General features: G+C 41.3%; 1 protein-coding gene across 1 annotated transcript in view; it reads left to right on the forward strand.

Annotated features, from left to right (window-relative positions):
- The first annotated feature begins 21474 nt into the window (after positions 1-21474).
- LOC143962770 (pendrin-like) overlaps positions 21475-26024 on the forward strand; it is a 43936-nt gene continuing 39386 nt past the window's right edge. Inside the window, exons 1-5 of the mRNA XM_077472206.1 lie at positions 21475-21570; positions 21805-21956; positions 22691-22830; positions 24082-24192; positions 24929-25110. Coding sequence (XP_077328332.1) covers positions 21814-21956; positions 22691-22830; positions 24082-24192; positions 24929-25110 — 576 coding nt within the window. The 5' untranslated portion in view covers positions 21475-21570; positions 21805-21813. The remainder of the gene's footprint in view (positions 21571-21804; positions 21957-22690; positions 22831-24081; positions 24193-24928; positions 25111-26024) is intronic.

A 26024-nucleotide genomic window follows, 5' to 3' on the forward strand; every position in this document is an offset into this window, starting at 1 on the left:
TGTCCCTCTCTGCAACACACAGTGTCCTATTTGTCCCTATCTGCACTGAGAAAAGACAACCTGCTGCAACAATGACTTGAATAGCAGTGCCTCAAACCTATATCCTGAACTACACCTATACCATACCAGTCCTTAAAAGAACTTTTGTGGACCTAATATCTAGCGATTTGGGTCACTGCAGTCTCTCCCTGCTCCACACAGCAACCTCTCCCTATAGTGACATACGAAAGAATGTAAAATGGCCGCCGGATCGGGTCTATTTATAAGTTAGGGGAAATGTCCAAGTGTCCATGTGCTGTAATGTCTCAATTGGCTGTCCTGTACCACATGATGGATGTGTCATCATAGGTCAAAGTTCTTTTAAACAGTAAACACGTAAGTCCGCCGGGCGAACAGCGGCAATAGTCCGCCGATTGGGCGGACCGCGAACAGCCGAAATTCGCCGCAAACCGACCGCCGGGCGAACAGTTCGGCCATCCCTACTCCCTGGTTGTACATATTACCCCATTTGGAGATGTAATGGCAGTAATATTGCTGTCTTCCTGCTGGGCTTTTGCAACCTTAGTTAGTAGATGCCCTTTATTCTCCCCTTCTTCAAAGTAATTCTGTTGGAGGAAATATCTTCTTTTTTTATCTGCTGACATTTCCAAGGTATTATACAAAGACTGAGCCTCCACCCAACTAGCATGAGTGACTGGAGAGGGGCTGGTTATGTATGCTGCTTCTCTACGCTGCAACTCGGAGTGGAAACATTTGATTACTATTAACACTATGGGGTCTTTTTTTTCATAATATAGCACGTATTTGCTGGATATTTATTCTACTGTATTTTAGGGAACTTGCTCTTCATTTTCAAAAGACATTCACCCTATTTGGTTACCATCAAAAATGATTCATACTCATCAGCTATCGCATGCAACATTTTTGAGAAGTTCCAATAACAAACAGGATTCAGCCATCATTTTTAAAGATGATTTGTTGCAGCTGATGGGTACATCTTGTTTGTGATTGGAGTACCCCTATTATGTTGTATATGGCTGCTGTTGGGAAAAAGCAAATCTTTGTCATTGGAGTCTCCCTACAATGTAAAATTCAACTGCTAATGAGTGATCTTTGTTGTTTGGAAGCGCTATATTATGTTATATATGACGATAGGTAAATCTTAAGGTTGGGTTCACACTGATGCGGTGTGGGAACCACAGCGATTCCTATACGGGTCCCTGCACCGTATTAGAATGGCAGGCAGTTCACACTGTGCTCTGCGAACCGCTGCGGGTAGGGTTGCCACCTCATCCCTTTAAAACCAAACGTATATAAATTGCACAGTTTCTGTGGCTGATTAAGGTGGTAATTAAACTCACTTGGTGCCTTATCTGCATTAAATTAGCCTCAGAACCTGTGTAATTAATATGTGTTCAGGTTTAAAGGGATGAGATGGCGACCCTAGCTACGAGTGCCAATCTAAAGTTAAAGACACCCCCAAATCGGTTTGCAAAACGAAGTGCGAACTGCGGAATCAGATGCAATCGAATTGCATGGGTCTGAACAGCCATGCGATCCGATTCAAGTGCAGACAAAAAGAAAGTATGGCTGAATTCGCACTACACAAACATCACATGGGATGTGCACAATCACATGGGTTGTCTGAAATTACACCAGTGAGAACACAGCCTAAATGTGATTTGCAAATCTTTTTGGACAATGATTGTCAAATTCTGTCAAATACAGACAAACAAATGCCCAGGAAACTTTTTTTGCTGTAATATGTTACATTTTAATTAGTGTGTGTACATGGAGACACAGCCTTTGTTTGTATGTACACATTTGTACATATGTAGAACAGCATACCTAACAAAGAACCCAAAACACAAGAAACACACTGCAGCACAAAAGAGAAGACTATGGGGTCAGTTTACTACAGGCTCAACAACCTGTTAACATCTGCTTGCATCAAATGCTCAAACATGAAAATTCTTTGCTATGGCTTTCACTTACCCTTACCTTACTGCATCTTCACAGTTATCTTCAGTAAGGTCTGATTCACACATATGCAGTTTGCAGGTGCATTTTGTGTTCTTCAATACACACTTTTGATCCATTGAAGTCTATGGAACCAAAAACCAGAAAAAAAGTCCCTGGCCCTTTACATTAAATGCACAGATGTGAACTACATTCATAGGAAACCATGTTGAATGGACTGTAGTGTGTTTCTGCAAAACTGAAATCGTACAAAAAAATGCATAGATGTGAACCAGGCCTTAATCAGTCTCTGTATTTAGGTTTTGGGACATAATAATAGGACACCGATCAAAAAATGTTTATATGTGCAGTTAATAAAAATACATTTCGACTACGAATCCCTTCCATAACTCTCTAGCTGATCCAAATATGTGTTGCAATTCAGAGTGTGTTATAAAAATAGGGCATGTAGCATTGATCAGACATCAGAAAATGCATGCAGTAACATTTATCATGTGAAGCAATGGTGAAGCGCCAATATAGTACATAAACAAATGTATATGCAATACACCCCATATAATACCATAAAACTTAATATAAATATAAAATTAGTTGTGCAAAGCCCTTAAGTGTAAAGAAAAAGTCTACAGTGTGTCTAATTGTGATGAAAAGAACTTGTTCCAACAACACTAATAATATTGAAAATCTTGTTCAAATGGTGCTAAAATAGCCAATCACCGACATCAAGTGAATTCAAAACTCACCAGAATGAATGGCTATCATTACAGAATCAGAATCGTCTTGGTGAAAATGCGATCAAACGGTGCTAAAGTGACCAATCACCAGCAGCAATTGGGCTCAAAACTCACTAGAACAAAGGGCTACCATTACAGCAGCATATACGTCTGGAAGTGAATAAAGTCCAACAGGGATCAGTGTGGTGACTCGCTTGCAATGGTACCTCCTAGTATATTCCAGCTAGGGATAAATAAAGCTTGCCAAGATTCCTCATAGTGTAGTACATTTATTATCAGAATAAGTAAAAGCACATAAAAACAGAGCACTGGATCCTGATAACTCACATGTGAAGCTGCTGCCGATCTAGGATCACGCAGCAGAGTGACGCCAGTAGATTTCAGGGTGGAGGTTCTGGTACTGATGTCATGCTGCTGCACGATCCCGGGTCAACGGCAGCTTCACATGTGAGTTATCTGGATCCATCACAGCGCAGATTTGGATCCATCAATCATAGTGCAGATTCAGTCACATATATTAGTAACATTTATCATAAACACCAGTTACTGAATGCATTTAGGTATTCTGGTGCATATAGCTGGTGGCTTCCTGCACCATAACAATAAATGATGCTATGTGGCCCAGCCTCCTGCCTCCTAGCTACCAGTAATGCTGTAAAGACAGATCTGCCAGTCTCTAGCAACCAACAAAGTTGTGCAGCCAGAATTCTAGCAACTAATGATGTTGTGCTGCCTAGTCCACCAACATCCTAGCAACCAAATATTCTGTGAACCTGTACTCCATATTCCATAAGTGTTTCAATGTCTTGCCTGAAGGTGGATACCATAAGATGCAGGTTAGTACATTTGTTAGCCAAAATAGGCCCTCTTTGTGCCTCTATCTGAACTGAGTCCTGACCTTCAAAAACGACATGGATTAGCCTTCACTTCCCACTTAGTACAGTGGAACATCAGGGCTAGAATAGACTACAAGTTCAATGTAAATTCAGAGAATCACCATCACATCCATTCAGCTAGCATTTTCAGAAGACAAGAGTACCAATGGCAGCCTTGGTATTTCTCACAGAAAAAGTTTTCTGTGGCTTCTGAGGATTTGTGCCCTATACTGTGCCCTATATTAAGGCTCTACTCCGTTATATGATGCCAATTAGATATGGCAAATATATGTTATGGCAAAGGGTAAAATACATTTATGGCTACGTTTCATCCCATGTATATACTGCCACACAGGAGGCTTACCAGACCTCATACCACAGTAATAATAAAATAATACATCATACCAGATAAAAAATCAAATAACAAATAAAAAACAAAAATGCATTTTCAAAACCCATGCACAAACAACACACCCTCATGAAAATATTGTATACATGTTCACAATTAGGGTGCACCAACATACTATGTATAAGCCCTCCATTGCAATAAACATATTACTGTAAGTTTTATGACACACATTACAGATTTTAGGTACATCTTTTGTGTGTATTACATAGTTAGATAGTTGGTAAGATTGAATAAAGACACCAGTCCATCTAGTTCAACCTGTGGCGTGTGTGTGTTTATGTCACTACCATTTTCCATAACCCTGTATGTTGTGATCGTTAAGATAGCTTTTTGAAACTATCAAAACTCCCTGCTGATACCACTGCTTGTGGAAGGGACTTCCACGTCCTTACCACTCTGACAGTAAAGAACTCTCTACGCTGTTTAAGGTTAAACCACTTCTCTTCCAGTTTCAATGAATGGCCGCATCTTTTTAAACTCCCTCACACTGAAAAGTATTTTCCCTGTGCTAGGGTCAACAGTAAGGTATTTGTATATCACTATCAAATCTCCTCTCAAGCGTCTCTTCTCCAGAGAGAATGTGTTTAATGCTTGTAGACTTTCCCCATAACTGAGGTCCTCTAGTCCCTTTATTAGCTTTGTTGACCTGCTCTGAACTCTCTCCAGTTCCAGCATATCCTTATTGAGGACTGGTGCCCAGAACTGGACAACATACTCAAGATGTGGCCAGACCAGAGTCTTGTAGAGTGTCAGAATTATCTTTTTTATCTCTTGAGTATGTCCCCTTTTTAATGAACGCTAATATTCTGCTGGCTTTGCTTACAGCAGTTTGGCATTGAATGCCTTTGTTGAGCATGTCATCTACTAGATCCCCCAGATCTTTTTCCATCCTGGATTCCCCCAGTGGTTCTCCCCCTACCGAGTAACTTGCATTCATATTTTTAGCACCCAAATGCAATACTTTACATTTTCAACATTAAACCTTATTTATCCTGTTGTTGCCCAACACATTATATTATTGAGGTCCTCCTGTAAGGTTTACACATCTTCTTGTGAACTTATTGCCCTGCTTAGCTTTGTATCGTCAGCAAACACTGAGATTGAGCTATTTATACCAACCTTTATATAATTTATGAATAGATTAAACAGAATTGGTCTAGACAGATACTTGGGGTACCCTGCTTGCCACACCAGACCATTGTGAGTGCTCACTGTTTATCAGCACCCTTTGGTCCCTGTAACCAGTTTTCTATCCAGGTACTTACCCTGTGGTCCATGCCTACAGACCTCAATTTATAAAGTAAATGTTTAAGGGGAACTGTATCAAATCTTTGTCTTTGGAAAATCCAGATACTGTATACCACGCCGATAGGCCTACCTTTATCTAGATGGCAGCTCACTTTCTCATAGCATGTTAACAGATTGGTCTGGTAAGAATGATCCTTCATGAATCCATGCTGATTACCAGTAATGAAACTGTTTTCTTCAGCAAATTCTTGGATATAGTCCCTTATCACCCCCTCCAATAATTTACAATCTATTGATGTTAAACTGACTGGCCTGTAGTTTCCAGGCCCTTTTTTAAATATTGGTATCACATTGGCTTTTCTCCAATCAGCTGGTACCATTCCAATTAGTAAATTGTCTATGAAAATTAGAAACAATGGTCTAGCTATCACCTGACTATGTTGCTTCGGGACTCTTGGATTTAAGCCATCTGGTCCTGATGATTTATTTATGTTAAATTTTCTAAGTCTATTTTTGACACTGGCTTCTGTTAGCCACAAGGGTACATTCTGTGATGCATTATTAACATTACAGTCTTGGTTACTATATCCCCCCTTTTCCTTTGTGAAAACTGAGGAGAAGAATGCATTTAAAACGGTTGCCTTCTCATTGTCTTTTGTAACTAAATTCCCTTTATCATCTCTTAGGCCGCGTACACACGGGCGGACTGTTCGCCCAACTAAGTTCGTCAAACAATCCGACAAACAGTCCGTTCAAAATTTGCATGAACGGACTTGACCACACACGATGAGCAGACAGTCCGCTGAAAGCGTGCGCGATGACGTGAACGGCACGTACGACGGGACGAGAAATTCGACGTCCAATACACTGCAATGCAACCTTCGCCGTGTAAATCCTTTCTGAGCATGCGCCAAACTTAGTCTGTCGAACTAGCCTACACACGAGCGGACTGTCCGCTGAAACCAAGTTTGGACGGACTGTCTTACGGAAATTCCGTAAGACTTTGTTCGTCAGACTGTCCGCTGAAACAGTCCGCTGAAGCCCACACACGAGCGGATTGTCCGCTGAAACACTGTTCAGCGGACTAAGTTGGGCGAACAGTCCGCCCGTGTGTACGCGGCCTTATGGGGCCAATATGCTCTGGCCTCACCTTCCTGTTTTTTTTTTTACTCTCCTCTACTATGTGCCTTTCATGGTCTATTTTAGACACCCTGATTGTGCTCTTACAGTTCTTATTGCATTCTCTGTAGTGTTGGAATGCCGACAATGACCCCCTCAGCCTTATATTTTTTGAAGGCCTTTTTTTTCACTTTTATATGCATTTTTACTCTATACTTTAGCCACCCAGGTTTAATATTAGCTCTTTTATATGTATTGCCCACTGGAATGCACTGGCCTATATCTTTATTTAATATGTTCTTAAAGTACTCCCATTTTTCCTCAGAGTTCCTTGTTCCTAGGATTTTATCCCATTTAATATCATGTAGCATAGAGCACAGTTTAAGGAAGTTGGCTCTTTTGAAATTCAGTGTACTTGTACAGTATTACCCTTGTGCTTCCTTTTTGTGTGATATATACTGAATGTAATTAACCTGTGATCACTGTTTCTTAAGTTGGCCCGTATTTCCACTTCCACGATCAGATCCGTGTTGTTTGTCAGTAGTCCTAGTAATGCTTTATCTCTTGTTGGTACATTCACCAACTGACCCATGAAGTTGTCCTGCAAGACATTTAGGAAATAGCAAACCTTAGGTGAATGAGCAGTTCCTTCAGGCTAGCCAATATCTGATTGAAATCCCTCCTTATAATAACATTCCCCTGCCTTACTGTGATAGGATGTCAGACTCCTCCTCATCCTTCAGTTAGGGGGCCTGTGGCATACGCCCATTATTACTTTCCCATTAGTTTCCTCCCTTTGGAGCTCTATCCACCTCCTCCCTTGTTCCATTAGTAATGTCATCCCTAATGTTCATTTGCAAATCATTCTTGATGTATAGGCATACCCCCTTTTTTTACCCTTCCTATCGCTACGATATAGGCAATACCTCTGAGCGGTTGCCAGCCAGTAATGTGAGCTGTCAAACCAAGTTTGTGATATTCCCACAAAATCAAAACCCTCCTTGTAAATTAGCAGCTCCAGTTATCTCATTTTATTAGCTAGATTTCTAGCATTTGTGTACATGCTTCTTAATTTTGTCCAGTCGCATTCTATTTCCTTGTTAGTTCTTGTTAGTTCTTATGAGGCTGCAATTGGCATTTGCCAACTTGCTTACCTTGTGTGTATGTATTCTAGTCACCCTACCACTAATACCCCCAATATTAGCCAATGAACCTTGCTCAGTGCTGGCTATCACTACATGTGCCCCCCCCCCCCCCCCCCCCCCTTCAACACCTAGTTTAAAAATCCCTCTACCTTTCTGGCCACCTTCTCTCACAACAAAGCTGCGCCCTCCCCATTTAGGTGCGGTCTGTCCCTGCTTAAGAGACAGTAACTGACTGAGAATTCAGCCCAGTTCTCCAGGAACCCAAACCCCTCCTTCCTACACCAGTTCCTCAGCCACTTGTTAATTTCCCTAATCTCCTGCTACCTCTCTGGTGTGGCTCAAGGTATAGTCAGTATTTCTGAGAATACTACCTTGGAGGTCCTTTTCTTCAATATACAGTAGCTCCTAAGTCTCTGAAATCATTTTTTAGAACACTCCACCTTCCTCTAATTCTGTCATTGGTACCAATGTGTACCATGACAGCTGTGTCCTCCCCAGCCCCACCCAGCAATCTGTCCATCAGATCTGCGATATGCCGAACCCGAGTGCCCAGTAACCAACATACCATTTGGCAAACACGTTCTTTGTGTCAGATTACCCTATCACTAGAATCTTTCTTCCCTTACCCTTGCCCCTGTCCTCACTGGAGGAGTTCCCCTAGCAGCTAGAGGAATCATTCTGCTCCAGAAATGCCACTCCTTGACTGGTTTCCCGAACATCACGCAACAGGGCATACGTATTGGGATGTGCATTTTGGTGGCTGTTCCGGGGCTTTTCCTTTACCATCCTCTGGCAGGCCACTTCAGAATTCATAAAACTGTTGATCTGAAACAATACATGTTTTAGTGGCCTAATCTGGAAAAGGACTGTAAAGAGTACACAAATTATTGTGGCAATTGTACCCAGAACAGGAGTAGAGCCTGGGGCTTACTTATCTTTGCCAGTTCTTGACAGACCTTGGAAGATAATTTCCATGGATTTCATCATGAAATTTCCTCCATATGAAGGATGCTTGGCTATTCTTGTTGCAGTGGACTGGTTATTTAAGATATCTAACATGACCCACTTCCTACCCCTGAAGGGCACGCTGTCTGCTATGGAAGCCATTTGGGTTTTTATCAAGGAGAATGTCAGACTTTGTGGAGTTTCTGCGAATATTTTTTCCGATCAGGGAGTTCAATTTACTTCTAGGTTTTTTCTTTTGTCTAGGATGATTGGGTATCAATGTTAGGAGGGGTTTGCTTAAAAAAAATACAGTCACTCGCCTGCAAAACAGTCTCAGTTTTTTGAAAAGCATGGCTGTGACCCATCATTCTTACCCAAAAATGGTATTGGTACAAGATTTTTTGACTTTTTAAGGTGAATTGACAGTAATGGTGGAATATTAACCAAACGGGCACTTTACGTCATCATATGTGATTGTATGGGTTATAAATTATATATATGTTTATAATTATGTATATCTTTTTATGTTAGAGTATGAAGTATGAAGTGTTGGTTTTGCATTTTTGTGTTTTACTAGCGCAGCATCCTGTACCCATATCATTTTGATTAGCTTTTTGTGGGGAAGCAAGTACATGTTTGCAGCAACAGGTTTCGGCTGTTCAAAACATGGTGGATGTTTTCAGTTTCAATAACAAGTTACTGCAGGAAGCAGTGGCTTAAGCACAGTAGGACAAGAAGAGGTCTTTTGACAAATATAAAAGGGGGTGGGGAGGGTCCTGCAGTTGGATGATTGAGTGTGGCTTTCCAAAGCAAATATGAAGCTGGCTTGCCCCTCAAAGAAGTTGGTACTTAGTTTGTGGGTCTGTTCCCAGTAAGGAGAAGAATGAATGATGTGTCTTATGAATTCACATTACTGGAGCCTTTTAAGTTCCATCCAGCATTCCATGTATCGTTGCTGAAACCTGCAGTGCCGGAACCTTTTTCTGATTGAAAAGTCAGGACCGACTGAGCATGTAATTATTAATAGAGATGAGGAGTTCGAGGTGGAGACCATTCTTGACTGCAGAAGAAGAAGAGGGAACCAGTTTCTGTACTTGATCCACTGTTGCTGCCTCTGCCTTCTGCTTAACCACTTCAGCCCTCGGAAAGATTTACCCCCTTCCTAAGAAAGGCGCTTTTTGCGATACGGGACTGCGTTGCTTTAACTGACAATTGTGCGGTCGTGCGACGTTGTACCTAAACAAAATGTATGTATTTTTTTCCCACAAATAGAGCTTGTTTTTGGTGGTATTTGATCACCTCAGCGATTTGAAATTTTTGCGCTATAAACAAAAGAAGAGCGACAATTTTGAAAAAACACATTATTTGTACTTGTTGCTATTATAAATATCCCCCCAAAAAAAGCATTTCTTCATCAGTTTACACTGATATATATTCTTCTACATATTTTTGGTAAAAAAAATCACAATAAGCGTATATTGATTGGTTTGCACAAAAGTTATAGCGTCTACAAATTAGGGGATATTTTTATGGAATTTTATTTATTTACTTTTTTATTACTAGTAATGGCGGTGATCAGTGATTTTTAGCGAGACTATGACATTGGAGAGAACAAATAGGACACCTAACTGACACTTTTTGGGGAATAAAAAATATGCACTGTCACTGTAGTAATGACTGGGAAGGGGTTAACATCAGGAGTGATCAAAGGGTTAACTGTGTTTCCTGGGAGTGCTTTCTAACTGTGGGGAGATAGATTTATGGCATTTTTAAAAAAAAATGTATTACTAGTAATGGCGACAATCTGTGATATTTATTGGGACTGCAACATTGCGGCAGACAGATCTGACACTTTTGACACATTTTTGGGACTATTGACATTCATACAGTGATTAGTGCTCTAAAAATGCACTGATTACTGTATAAATCTCACTGGCAGGGAAGGGGTTAACACTATTGGGCGATCAAGGGGTTAAATGTTCCCTCACGATGTGTTCTAACTGTGGGGGGGATGGGACTGAGTTGGGGAGGAGACCGATCATTGTTCTTATATACTAAGAACACACAATCTGTCTCTTCTCCCCTGACAGGATGGGGATTTCTGTATTTAATTGTGTGTTTACACACACAAATCCCTGTCCTCGTTCTGTCAAGAGCGATCATGGGTGCCCTCCATACAGCTACGGTGATTTGTGCATTAGTGCCATTCTGCTGTCATCAGTCTATGGCGGGCAATTGGCAAGTGGTTAACCTGATCTGTTGCACGATTGTAGACCTTTACTCTACCTGACTATTCTTCTGCCTGCTCTTGTGCCCTTCCAGGGGTCCTTGAGCAGGAAGAGGCCTTCTTTTTCATGTCAGGCTCCACAACCAGGTACATAGCAGTATCAGACAGCCATGTCTGAGCCTAAGAGAGGGGCGTCCCCACTGGATGAGACCTGCCAACACCTTGCAGCCCTTACACAAGCAGTCAAGACCCTGTGGGATTAATATGTCCAACTGGAAGAACAGTCAATTACCGTATATACTCGAGTATAAGCCGAGATTTTCAGCCTCTTTTTTGAGGCTGAAAGTGCCCCCCTCGGCTTATACTCGAGTCATCGCTGTCTGCCCGCTCGATCAGCGTGTCGAGCAGACAGACAGCGGCCATTCTATAATTCAAAAGCCGCGCCTCCGGCTCCGCCTTCGCCTGTGATAGGCGGAACACTGAATTTCCCAGCAGCCTGTGTTCCGCCTATCACGGACATCGTATCATCCTCGTACTACGGACGAGGATGATACGATGTACGTGATAGGCGGAACACAGGCTGCTGGGAAATTCAGTGTTCCGCCTATCACAGGCGAAGGCGGCGGCGCAGCTTTTGAATTTTACAATGGCCGCCGAGGCGCCGACGAAGAGGGCACGGGACGGAGGCAAGGCAAGGCACGGCACGGGACGGGACGGGACGGGACGGGACGGAGGCAAGGCACGGCGGCGAGGCACGGAGGCAAGGAGGCAAGGCACGGGACGGAGGCTCGGGACAAAGGCTCGGGACACAGGTAGGCTGGACACACACACACACACACACACACACACACACACACACACACACACACACACACACACGGATGGATACACACACACACAGGGATGGATGGATGGATGGAGACACACACACACAGGGATGGATGGATGGATGGATGGATGGAGACACACACAGGGATGGATGGATGGACACACACACACACAGGGATGGATGGACGGACACACAGGGATGGACGGACACACAGGGATGGACGGACACACAGGGATGGACGGACACACACACAGGGATGGACAGGCATGTCTTACCCTCGGCTTATACACGAGTCAATAAGTTTGCCAGTTTTTTTGGGGGTAAATTGGGGGCCTCGGCTTATATTCGGGTCGGCCTATACTCGAGTATATACGGTACTACAATGATTTATTTCTCTGATACGTCTGAATGACCGCAACATCCAAGGATATACAATGTAATACTGACATATAATCACACACATAGCCAGAGTTTGGTAACCAAAACGGATAGTCTGACAAGCCAGGACATCAGGGATCCAGAGATCAGTGTACTTCAGAACAAGCCAGGAAATCAAGAAATCGGAGATCAGCGTAGTGGAACAGCAAACAGGATCAGGAACCAAAAGGGATGCAAAGCCAAGCAAGTCTTTAAGCAGGAACACAACAGAGACACTCTTGATATGTTGACCAAGGCGAAGGCACAGAGGATCTGAACTGAGCAGCTTAAGTAGCCAGCAGGACTGACGAGCAGGATATAATCAGCAGATGAGACACTGTGGAAAGATTAGAGCTGGCAATTAACCGACAGCTGAGCAGCTTGCTTAGAGAAGAAAGGGCTGAGCCCACCCGCTCCTCAATGGCCCCTCTCCCTCTGTGGACCACCAGTTTTGAGGGGCAAATGTCTATGAAAAGCACGGAGGAGGACAGGGGCATGTATGTCTGAGGATGAGACCCAAGAGTGCTCCTCTGGGCCGTACCCTTTCCAATGAACCAGGTGCTGTATGCATCCACGGAACCTATGGGACTATACTTCATACTCCTCATGGTTCTAAACCTGTACTGGGTGAGGACGTGGTACCGAGGTGGTGAAGCGGTTGCAGACCAAAGGCTTTAATAAGGAGACATGGAATACATTTGAGATACGCATATTAGAAGGAAGATCTAAAGCTAATTCACTGGGTTAATTCTGCGGAGAATACCGAAAGGCCCAATAAACTGAGGTGCCAAGTTCAGTGAGGGAACACAGAGTCGGAGGTTGCGAGATGACATCCAGACCCTGTCCCCAACATGGTAGGAAGGCATAGGTAGTCATCTGCGGTCAGCATGGATTCTGTACCTATCATTAGCATGTCACAAGGACTCCTGGACTTGTACCCTAGTGGAATGAAGACCATGGAGATGCTTCTCTAATGCAGGAATGTTCTAAGGAACAAATGAGTCAGGCAATATGGATGGTTGGAAACTACAGTTTGCCATTAACGGGAACAATCAGGAAGCAGAGTTAATGGCACTATTGTGAGCAAACTCGTGTAAGTGAAAGATATCTCAAGCAAAAATGAAAGTCAGTTCTTTAGATCTGGGCAACTTCTTAAGCAGAATATTTTTCTGCCCGCTTTTATGGACAGATTTCTGGTGACTTTTTCTTTTGGTATGTGTATACTTTGATATTGTTTTTGTGCTGTTATATTGTTTGCTTTGTTTATATTTTAGCAGAAGTTTACTGCCTTTGGTCCAGCACATATAAGGCATAAGAGGGCCTAATGAAGTGTAAATAGCCACAAAATGTGTAGATCTTACATGCTACTGTTATTGTTCAGTGTAACACCTATATAACTATGTTTTAGGTTCTATTGTGTTTTTATACTTTCAATATTTTATGTACAGTTCATGTCCAACCTTTCGCAATAAAATAGTTTCTCTTTTAAACAGTTTTTTTTGTTTCAATGTTTTTATTAATGTTTTCAAATTAACAAGAAAAAAACAAAAAGCAGTTACAAGTCATGGAAATTACAGGATGTAAATACACACAAGATATAGATATCGTAAGCATTATGTAACTGAACAGAACAACATGTATATTTGCAGAAGCTGGGGTGTTAGACAAGAATTTTATCCTTCTACCAATGTATTTGTTCCTAGCAGTATATTTAAAGTCCCATTGTCCTGTTTGATCTTTGTGGGGTCATTTGTGGGATGATATCCCCAGGAGCATAACCATATCTGGATATTTAAAACACAAATATATATAGTATCTCACAAAAATGAGTAGACACCTCACATTTGCTGTCCCCTCAAAATAACTCAACACACAGCCTTTAATGTCTAAACCTCTGGCAACAAAAGTGAGTACACCCCCAAATTGGACCCAATTAGCCATTTTCCCTCCCCGGTGTCATGTGACTCGTTAGTGTTACAAGGTCCCAGGGGTGAATGGGGAGCAGGTATGTTAAATTTGGTGTTATCGCTCTCACTCTCTCATACTGGTCACTGGAAGTTCAACATGGCACCTCATGGCAAAGAACTCTCTGAGGATCTTAAAAAAATAATTGTTGCTCTACATAAAGATGGCCTAGGCTATAATAAGATTGCCAAGACCCCGAAACTGAGTTACAGCATGGTGGTCAAGACCATACAGCAGTTTAACAGGACAGGTTCCATTCAGAATAGGCCTTGCCAAGGTCATCCAAAGAAGTTGAGGGCACATGCTAAGCGTCATATCCAGAGGATGTCTTTGTGAAATAGACATATGAGTGCTGCCAGTATTGCTGAAGAGGTTGAAGGGGTGGGGGGTCAGCCTGTCAGTGCTCAGACCATATGCTGCACACTGCATCAGATTGGTCTGCATAGATGTAGTCCCATAAGAAAGCCTCTTCTAAAGATGATGCATACAGTTTGTTGAAGACAAGCAGATTAAGGACATGGATTACTGGAACCATGTCCTGTGGTCTGATGAGACCAAGATAAACTTAGTTGGTTCAGATGGTGTCAAGCGTGTGTGGCGGCAACCAGATGAGGAGTACAAAAACAAGTGTCTTGCCTACAGTCAAGCATGGTGGTGGGAGTGTCATGATCTGGGGCTGCATGTGTGCTGCCGGCACTGGGAAACTACAGTTCATTGAGGGAACCATAAATGCCAGCATGTACTGTGACATACTGAAGCAGAGCATGATCCCCTCCCTTCAGAGACTGGGCCGCATGGCAATATTCTGAGGGTAAAAGTTATGCACTGGTTAAGCATATCTCCAGACCTAAACGCTATTGAGCATCTGTTGGGCATCCTCAAATGGAAGGTGGAGGGGTGCAAAGTCTCTAACATCCACCAGCTCCATAATGTCGTCATGGAGGAGTGAAAGAGGAGTCCAGTGGCAACCTGTAAAGCTCTGGTGAACTCCATGCCCAAGAGGGTTAAGGCAGTGCTGGAAAATAATGGTGGCCACACAAAATATTGACACTTTGGGCCCAATTTGGACATTTTCACTTAGGGTTGTACTCACTTTTGTTTTCAGTGGTTTGGACATTAATGGCTGTATGTTGAGTTATTTTGAGGGGACAGCACATTTACACTGTTATATAAGCTGTACACTCACTACTTTACAATGTAGCAAAGTGTCATTTCTTCAGTGTTGTCACATGAAAAGATATAATAAAATATTTACAAAAATATGAGGGGTGTACTCACTTTTGTGAGGTACAGTATATATCTTGTGCTAAGTGAAATATGTGAAAATAGATCTGCAGCACCCTTCCACCTATCTGGGCAGAGTGAACAGAACAGAGTGTAGCAAACAAACTCTGCCGGAGTGTCCCCATAGTGTGCGAAATGACATCACATGTGTGGCCCCTGCGCAACGCGTTTCTCTATAACAAGCATTGTTAGGGAAACAGAAACTTGTTACATCTGCTCAGGGCTGGTCTGGTTTTAATGTATGCTTTAGAAGACATCATAGATAACAATGGCCAGCTGGGTGTATGTGCTGAGCTACAGATGGCCATTATTGCCTATGGCATCTCCTAGTGCCTTAACCAGATTGCATAGTAGCCCGGAAGTACTGGAGAAGGGCAATACTGTGATATGCCAAACCGTTTAAAATAACAATTACATTATTTTTTTTTAATAGTTCAGTTTTGCCTCTCTGGTATGGTGTGATCATTTTCTTGTGACTGTTAGACTGGATGCCCCTTCAATGGCTGTCCTGAATCCTGCCTGAGGTTAGGGACACTCAATAAACTCAAACAAAAGTAAAACAAAAATACGTACACACCCAAAGGCTACCTTCTATTGTTTATTATTGATGTAAAACAGCATCAAATGAGGTACAAAATAAAATCACAGTGTCCATTAGACATGTGCAGAGTAAAATATTTTGTTTCGGAATTTCGTTTTCGTCCGAAAGCTTAATTTATTTAGTTACTCCCGAAATTCGTTTTTATTTATTTCGTTTTTCGTTCAAAAATTGCATTCGTCCGAAAATCCACATGAATTACGGTCGAATCTGTCTTGGAAGGCTTATGGTGTCTGTCGAATGTATAAAGAAGATTCGACGGAGCTAACTATATAGCATACTTTAGAACCCTATTAAAGTCTATGGGACTCCAACGTTCAAAATCTAAAGTGCTAATTTTAAAGGCTAATTTGCAAGTTACTGTCCTAAAAAGTGTTTGGGGACCCGGGTCCTGCCCCAGGGGACATGGATCAATGCAAAAAAAAGTTTTAAAAACGGCCGTTTTTTCGGGAGCAGTGATTTTAATAATGATTAAAGTGAAACAATAAAAGTGTAATATTGCTTTAAATTTCGTAGGGGGGGGTTGTCTATAGTATGCCTGTGAAGGGGCGCATGTTTCTGGGGCTTAGAATTGTCCCTGCACAAAGTGTCATTTATGCAGGAAAAAAAGTCCTTTAAAATCACTCGCAGCTATAATGAATTGTCGGCTCCCGTAATACAGAGAACACTCATTGAAAGTCATTGATAAAAAAATAAATAAATAAATAAAAAAAAAAAGCGTGGGGGTCCCCCAAATTGAATTACCAGGCCCTTCAGGTCTGGTATGGATATTAAGGGGAACCCTGCCTCAAATTTAAGAAAAAATTTGACGTGGGGTTCCCCCTAAATATCCATAACCAGACCCTTCAGGTCTGGTATGGATATTAAGGGGAACCCCGCATCAAATTTAAAAAAAAATTGACGTGGGGTTCCCCCTAAAAATCCATACCAGACCCTTTATCCGAGCACGCAACCTGGCAGGCCGCAGGAAAAGAGGGGGGGACGAGAGAGCGGCCCCCCCTCCCTCCTGAACCGTACCAGGCCACATGCCCTCAACATTGGGAGGATGCTTTGGGGGTCCGTGACCCCTCAAAGCACCTTGTCCCCATGTTGATGAGGAGAAGGGCCTCATCTCCACAACCCTGGCCGGTGGTTGTGGAGGTCTGCGGGCGGGGGGCTTATCAGAATCTGGAAGCCCCCTTTAACAAGGGGACCCCCAGATCCCGGCCCCCCCCCTGTTTGAAATGGTAAGGGGGTACAAAAGTACCCCTACCATTTCACAAAGAAAGTGTAAAAAAATGGTTAAATAAAACAAAGACACTTTTGAAAAATTCCTTTATTAAAAATAAAAAAATAAAAAAAAGATTCCAGCGGCGGTAATCCACTCTTGCTATCCAGCGACGGACGGTCATCTCTCCCGCGATGTCATGTCATCCAGCGCAGCGAATCCTTCGTTCTTCTGTCTCCGCAGAGGAGACAATGCAGGGATTCCGGCTGGCTGACGTTTCTTAAATACGGAGGGCGGGGCCACCCGTCACCTGACCCCGCCCCCCTCTGACGCAAGGGGAAACCCGGGGTTCCCCGTGACGTATGGGTGACCCCGCCCCCCTCTGATGTAACGGAAACCTGCCTGTGTTACATCAGAGGGGTGCGGGTCACCTATACGTCACAGGGAACCCCGGGTTTCCCCTTGCGTCAGAGGGGGGCGGGGTCAGGTGATGGGTGGCCCCGCCCTCCGTATTTAAGAAACGTCAGCCAGCCGGAATCCCTGCATTGTCTCCTCTGCGGAGACAGAAGAACGAAGGATTCGCTGCGCTGGATGACATGACATCGCGGGAGAGATGACCGTCCGTCGCTGGATAGCAAGAGTGGATTACCACCGCTGGAATCTTTTTTTTATTTTTTTATTTTTAATAAAGGAATTTTTCAAAAGTGTGTTTGTTTTATTTAACCATTTTTTTACACTTTCTTTGTGAAATGGTAGGGGTACTTTTGTACCCCCTTACCATTTCAAACAGGGGGGGGGCCGGGATCTGGGGGTCCCCTTGTTAAAGGGGGCTTCCAGATTCTGATAAGCCCCCTGCCCGCAGACCTCCACAACCACCGGCCAGGGTTGTGGAGATGAGGCCCTTCTCCTCATCAACATGGGGACAAGGTGCTTTGAGGGGTCACGGACCCCCAAAGCATCCTCCCAATGTTGAGGGCATGTGGCCTGGTACGGTTCAGGAGGGAGGGGGGGCCGCTCTCTCGTCCCCCCCTCTTTTCCTGCGGCCTGCCAGGTTGCGTGCTCGGATAAAGGGTCTGGTATGGATTTTTAGGGGGAACCCCACGTCAATTTTTTTTTAAATTTGACGCGGGGTTCCCCTTAATATCCATACCAGACCTGAAGGGTCTGGTTATGGATATTTAGGGGGAACCCCACGTCAAATTTTTTCTTAAATTTGAGGCAGGGTTCCCCTTAATATCCATACCAGACCTGAAGGGCCTGGTAATTCAATTTGGGGGACCCCCACGCTTTTTTTTTTTATTTATTTATTTATTTTTTTATCAATGACTTTCAATGAGTGTTCCCTGTATTACGGGAGCCGACAATTCATAATAGCTGCGAGTGATTTTAAAGGACTTTTTTTCCTGCATAAATGACACTTTGTGCAGCGACAGTTCTAAGGCCCAGGAACATTCGCCCCTTCACAGGCATACTATAGACAACCCCCCCCCTACGAAATTTAAAGGAATATTACACTTTTATTGTTTCACTTTAATCATTATTAAAATCACTGCTCCCGAAAAAACGGCCGTTTTTAAAACTTTTTTTTGCATTGATACATGTCCCCTGGGGCAGGACCCGGGTCCCCAAACACTTTTTAGGACAGTAACTTGCAGAATCTTTTCTCTCTGTCAAATCTTTTCTCTGTCGAATATTTTCTCTATATAATCTTGGACTAATAGAGGTAAGGTTAGGCACATTCGACCATAGGTTCTATAAACACGTTGTCAGAGTCATGTCGAATCTCCTATTCTATATCGAACTGTTGTAACAACGAAAACGAAAATAAAGCATTTATTTATGTCGGATCTTTCGTTTTTCGGATTTTGTGCTTTCGTTATCGTTTGTCAAAACGAAAATAGCTGAAATTCGGACGAAAATGCATTCGGACGAAAACGAATGCACATGTCTAGTGTCCATTTCCACTCCAAAGTACCCCTCCCCCCTACTCACCATAGTTACACTTTAGGACCTATACCAGTGGCTCCCCATCTAATAATCTCCCCAAAAAACCCACATCCACTATTCCCCTGGGGTCTCTAATCCTGTGAACCAGCTGACAGAGACCTCCATGAGGAGCTGAGACAGCACAGCTGCAAACCACTGCCCCCCAAGATGGAACCCCTGGTAACTGCACATTCTAAGTAAAAAGTCCAGGAATGCAGGGACTGGATGGGCTAGCATCTTAAGGCCACAATGGGCGAATGTAGTGCAGCCCATCATGACAGGTAATCCTGGGGGACGGTCAATAGATGGAATAATAACCCTACTAGTAATATTCCTTGGACCAAGATCAAAAATCAAATGATGCCAGTCCCATGTAAGCAGGTAAAAGTGAATGCCTGTAAAACTTGGTAAAAGAAATTTAAGGCACAGAGAAAGTTCATATGTCCAGCAATCTGCTAAATTGATGTTATGGAGAACCGCAACATGGATTGAAAAGTCCCACTAATCACTACACTTCTATTTGATGTCATACATTGAAGGGAGTAGATTAGAATCAATCAGGCATAAGGGCAGAACCCTGTAACAGTATGGGCATAGAGAAATTTAAATGTGCTTTGCATTTAATTTGGCTAGTGGTAGGATAATGGGTCCCATGTGATCTGGGTAACCCGTTGATACTGCAATATGATCAATCTGCATGAGTAAGCACTGATTCCAGTGCAAAACGTGTCAGAATTTTTGCACCATTTTCCTTTGCTGTGGACCATTTGATGTGATGTGACCTGCGATTTTCAATAAAATACAGGATTTTCCCGCTGTGTGGCTATCCAGAGTTTTGTCCTGCCTACCTGCCTATGATCAATCTGCATGTGGTTATTTTACTCACTGTCCCATGTTCTTCCAGTGGTTCCCCTGTATGTTAAGATCGCCAGGCATCCTAGGTTAGAACAGCCTCATAGCAGGTGCGTTCTAACCTAGTAGGGGGGAGGGGCACTTTGGAGCAGAAATGGACACTGTGATTTTATTTTGTACCTCATTTGATGCTGCTTTACACCATTAATAAACAATAGGAGGTAGCCTTTTTTTGTTTTACTTTTGTTTGACCCTATGCTGTTGTGAGTACATACTGCCCGTACTTCATAGACACCCCTAATTAATTAATCATCATTCAAGCTCCCAGTTCTTTTTCTTATTTGACTACACTCAATAAACTGCTATATGACAAAGGTACTGCCTGGATCATATAAAATGAACATCAAGAATTTGTTAAAGTGTACCCTTAGTCTCAATGTTTTTTTTTTTTTTCAATTTGGATAATGTTGGGAAAAGTTAGAACCTCTGCCAGGTTTTTATTACTGTGTCCCCAATGGGGGAATTCACTCTTTCCTGGTGCTCACTGTCAATAGGACAACATTGGATGGGAAATCCAAAATTTTAAAGTTGTCACATAAGGAGAAATCTTTGTGTTTGGGTCTCTAGGGCAGGGAGCAAAGGGCTATCTCCCAAATCAGACATATACAGCAAAAAATATTAAGAAGGTGGTTTAACCTTCTACCTTCTCTATCCAATACTAAACAAAAGAGATGCTCTTTAATTCACAGTCTGAACAAAATATCCCCCGCTGGAAAGGGGGACTCTGTAGGCAACCAGTCCACCAAAATCATTCATTAAAAAACATATTTTTTATTTATACATTTACATTTAAATTTAATTCACAGTCCAACACCCTCTCTTTTAGCAACCCGTCTGTTGTCAGTATTGAGCTAAGGCTACATGTACAGTATATGTATATATATATATGTATATATATATATGTATATATATATATATATATATATATATATATATATATATATATATATATATATATGTCCCCTAGTAGGGGAATTTTCTCTTCACTTTCAGCAATTGTAACTAGTAACTGGCAAACTAGTACAGTAAGTTCCGATGGGGTATCTTCCCAATGGGGCAGACAGAAATAAAAACCTTCCAAAACTTCTAACCTTTCCCTAAGCTTTCCAAAATGATGAATAATTCAGATACTGTTAAAAATAATCAGGTAATGGCCTTTTTCAGTTAATTCAAAATTAGCAGACGTTTTGCTTTAATGAAACCTTTGCTGGGAGAAAATAGAACAATAAAAATATATTGCAATTTAGAGATTGTTTTTTACAGTGTATATTACTGTCACTAAGTATAGGCTTTAGCTTTTTAGTCAAATTAACAAAAATGTTATAGTAGGAAAAATAAGAGAGCCTGATATACAGGTGAGATATTGCATTAAACAGGATTAAGCAATATTTCCATATGTCTGGCAGTTTAAAATCAGCTACTTGAATTCATTTTGCAGTTATTTAAAATAATAAATGTTACAAAAGCACTTACACGGATAGCAATTAGTATTATATTCCTTACTTAGAAGGAAGTAGGGTTAATGTACGTGTGTGTGTGTGTGTGTGCTGGATGGCGAGTTTTTTCTCACTCAAACTGGTGATGGGAGCCTCTGTTTTCCCATAAATAGAACTTCCCTTGGGCTGCAAGGACTATATAATGTGGATGGAGTAGTATAACTCCCTATTGCTGGGGGCTGCTGCAGTCACAGGTACTTTAATTTACTGCATAACTGTATGTTAGAGCTTTGCATATACATATATATATGCATACATTACATTTCCAAGCAGTTAGTTCTTGTAAATCTATTGCAATGTGTACAGAGGAACTGAAAAAGGTAGCAACTTAGTTACAAAGGTAGTTTTTAGTTTCATCTTCAAAACAACATAAATAACTGCATTATAATATTAACGCTTTAATATGTTAACATGTAATATCTTTGTAGGTCTTTCAAATGGATCCAGGACCGATGGATACGCACAGCCCCGGGTATCTGGTGGCACGATCTGTCTACTCTGATCCAGTTTTCCAAGAAGAAAATGAAAAGAAGGAAATTGTTAAGAAGACCATGCAGGAACGGTTTCAAAAGAATTGCAGGTTGTTATTGCTCCAGTTCTTCTGGACTTGGACTTGGATGGTGCCATGGAATACAGTGTTGTTTTTGCCCGGAAGCAATGTATTATGTTATGCTAAACTAAAATTTATAGCTAAAGAAAAGAGGGAAAATTAACAACTTGTTATAAGAGTTACAACCAAGTGTAAAAACCTAGAAACATGAAAACCGGTATCTTCCCCTGACTACAAGCTCTACCAATCTTAAACAGAATTACATAGTCATCTACCTTCTGAGAAGGAGATACTGGTGGTGATCTAAAGAAAACGTTTTTTATATGTTCACATTATATATATATATATATATTATAAAGTGATGTGTTTTCCATGCCCTATAAAGTTTATATTTTATTGTGGATACCCTTTATCAACAGCTAATTGGATTATATATTTTTATTTATTATTACGTTTTTGAGCAACTTTGTTCTAAGACATGGTAAGCAACTAAACATCTGATTTTTTTTTGATTTGAGCTAAAAAAAGAAATGCAAAGTCTTGATTGGCTACTATGATCTACTCACTAAACAGAAAAAAAGTAAATATATATATATACATATATATATATATATATATACACACATATATATATATATATATATATATATAAATATTTTTTTTTTAAACATTTACATATTTTCTGGAAACAAAACAATGAATTAATTTGGTATTGTTTATGGATATAGAAAATGTATTTATTGACCTATGTTTGTTTCTGGCAGCTGTACATCTAGAAGGGCTCTTTTGATTGTCAAGTCATTTTTCCCAGTCCTGGACTGGCTGCCGAAATACAGATGGAAAGAATGGATTGTAAATGACATCATTTCTGGAGTCAGCACAGGTCTTGTTGGCACATTGCAAGGTGAGTATAAATTATGACTGAAAAAAAAAACACCTTCACTTTTGGGAGAATAACATTTAATCTACGTGTTTGAAAAGCTAAAACAAACCAGGGACATTGTATGAATTAAAAAAACTATGAACTGATATATTTGCAGGAAAAAAATTGTACAAGTCTACTGCATTATTTCTGCCAAAACGACAAAAGCTTTTCCTAGTAGGTTTGCGCTAATATTATTTTATAATTTATAGATCTTTGTGCAAACATTTATGTTTTCCTGTTTTGAGTAGTGCTTATTATAGGTCCTCTTAGTTTCAAACTGTTTTGTTCATTGTGCTAACCACTACATTTAATAAAGAAAACTATGCAAATGCACTTACTTACAGTAACCATGTAACACATACAGGCATACCCCACTTTAATGTACACAATGGGGTTTATTTAGTAAAGCTGGAAAGTGCAAAATCAGGCTCACTTCTGCATAGAAACCAATGAGCTTCCAGGTTTTATTACCAAAGCTTAATTCAACACGCTGGGGTTAGAAGCTCATTGGTTTCTATACAGAAGTGAGCCTGATTTTGCACTTTCCAGCTTTAGTAAATAACCCCCATTGTGTACTTAAAAGTGGGGTATGCCTGTATCAATGTTCTTGATGAAAGGGTGAAATCTGTTTGGTTACTAGAGGAAACAGTACCCCAATACTCTTTGCACTATTCATGGTACTCCAACAATCCAATAGCATGCTGGTAGGTTCAATAGCTTTCTACCAAACCTACATTAATGTGTACTTAAAGGTAGTAGGGACCTAAGATTGTGGGTCCCTGAAGAAACAGCTCCTTTCAGGGTCCATGCAATGAACTTCATAGGATACAATGGGAAAACATAAATAAATAATAGCATATGCTGTTTCTTAAGGATAATACTTAGATCGCATTGTTCTGTAGTTTTTCTTACAGACTCTGTAATTCCATGATGCATGTGCCTTTAGGCAGTGCTGTGCCCCGTAGTGTTAACAATGACTAAAGACGTTGGAAGATTCATAAACAATACCTTACCTTACTGACAGCCTTATCTTTCGTACAGGAAGCCACAAAGTGCTATCCTAGGGATCAAATCTAGGTTCTGGTTGGCTGTTGAAAGAAAATAGGACTAGTGCAAGGCTTTGAGTAATAGTCAGTACATATGAACATTTCATTCTTAGCCAAAATGATTTGAGAAGAACAAAAAAATAAATAAAAAAGCAACAAGCTGATAATTAATATATATTTCCAGGCTTGGCCTTCGCATTACTCGCTGCTGTTCCTGTCGGATATGGTCTCTACTCTTCTTTCTTCCCCATTCTCACATACTTTATCTTGGGAACATCTAAACATATCTCGGTTGGTAAGTTGTATTGCTCTCTGTTCTCACTTAATTTTGCTATAATGCTATTATAGTAATTGTCTCTCTGACAGGATTGGCAGTCCCATATGTATTATAGTAAACTGCTGCATATTCAAATGCTCTTTTCTTATAGACAGATTCACTTTAATATTGTATTGCATATATTTTTCTGTATTTTTACAATGGAAAATCTTTTCTTTTGGGAAGATGCTCATTTGTACATGTTGTGAAGTTTGTAATTAAAGGCATTATACCCAATAGGAATTTGTTGGTGTTAATATACTAAGGAATTAGTGCACAGTGAATTTTCCCTTACCCTAATGAATGAGGTGAAGTTAAGTGAAAATTTACTTTGCAAAAAACACCCAATCATATGCAATGAAAAAAAAAACATCTTTTTTTTTTGCTTTCGGCTAATAAGATGATTGAAGTAAGCAAAGGTTTACTTTGTTCATTAAGCTAAACAGATGTATATTTATCTTAATGAATAGGGTGAAGCTGTGCCAACTTGAATCATCCAATCATGTGCAGATTGCATGCTGTTGGACGCACAGAAGGCAGAAATCCAGTTTTTTTCATTTTCTTTGCAAATGATTGAGTGTTTTTTGCAAAGTGCATTTCTACTTAGCTTCTTCTCATTCACTAAGTGAAAACTCACTTTGCAAAGTGAATATGCTTTACTCTTTTAGTAAATCAACCCATATGTTATTTAATCTGTGTCTGTATGTATCAACAGGACCATTTCCTGTCACCAGCTTGATGGTGGGAACAGTTGTTCTTAGTATGGTTCCTGATGCAAAATTTGTCCTGCAAAGTAACACAACTGGATTGAACTCAACTGTGATAAACACGGTCGCCAGAGACGCAGCCAGAGTTATGGTTTCAGGGACTCTGAGTTTCCTGATTGGAATCATTCAGGTAATATATCTTGGTCAGCAATGGTTAGAAATGCCTAAAAGGGAACTTTACCATTAACAGTTTGATAACAATGAATGTATATTAACAAAAGAACATACATTACACATTAATATTTATGCTACCAAAATGACTTTGTGCTGTAACTTTCCTCCAGTATTGCTCCTATTTCTTCTTGCTGGAGGTCGCCATTTTGTTGAAGCCCAGAGCAATCACTTCCTTATTGGTATCTCTCCCACTCTCCTTGGCCTCAAAAATGAAAAGGCCCTTTTTTAATTAAAATATGTACATTTTCAGCCGTGATTGTATGTCTAGGCTCAGATAGAGAAGAAGGCTCACAGAAGCTTTACAGTGCTGATGTTCACAGGCTGCCCATGAGGGAGAAAGGTGAGAATATCAAGGAAAACAGAAAATACATTATGATTGTATGTTTAGCTGTTTTGTGTTTACCTGGCAGCAAAATTTGCCCTGTCACCCCTTCTGCTTTTCTTTTCTCTGTCCATAATCTATGTTCCCTCAGCACAGTCTGTGTCATTCCTATTGCTTTTTTTCCCCTTTAGTAACAGTAAATCTTAAAGCTGTCAGCTGATCGGCCGCTAGTGGCTCTGATTTAGGCACAGTGCTCAGAATAGAGAGCAAATGAGCATGTGCAGAGCAGGGTGAGACAGTGCATTACTGGATTTTAAAGAGCATGGGCCAGTGATAGCGTACCTATGGCACATGTGTCACAGCTGGCATGCCAAGCCCTCTCTTTGGGCAGGCAGCACGCCGCCAGGATAAGGGGGGAATCCCACAACCAGGCAGTCACTTGTGCGCCATTTAGGATGGTGTAAAGTTATTTCTCCGCCATCCAGAGGGTCTGTGCTGCAGCATTCAGGCATTCCTCACTGTGGCACCCTATTCCAGCTCCCCCTGCC

Source organism: Lithobates pipiens, unplaced genomic scaffold (genome assembly GCF_037356315.1).
Source record: "Lithobates pipiens isolate NorthernLeopardFrog02 unplaced genomic scaffold, aLitPip1_a1.2 Scaffold_8, whole genome shotgun sequence".
In the NCBI taxonomy this organism is placed as follows: domain Eukaryota; kingdom Metazoa; phylum Chordata; class Amphibia; order Anura; family Ranidae; genus Lithobates; species Lithobates pipiens.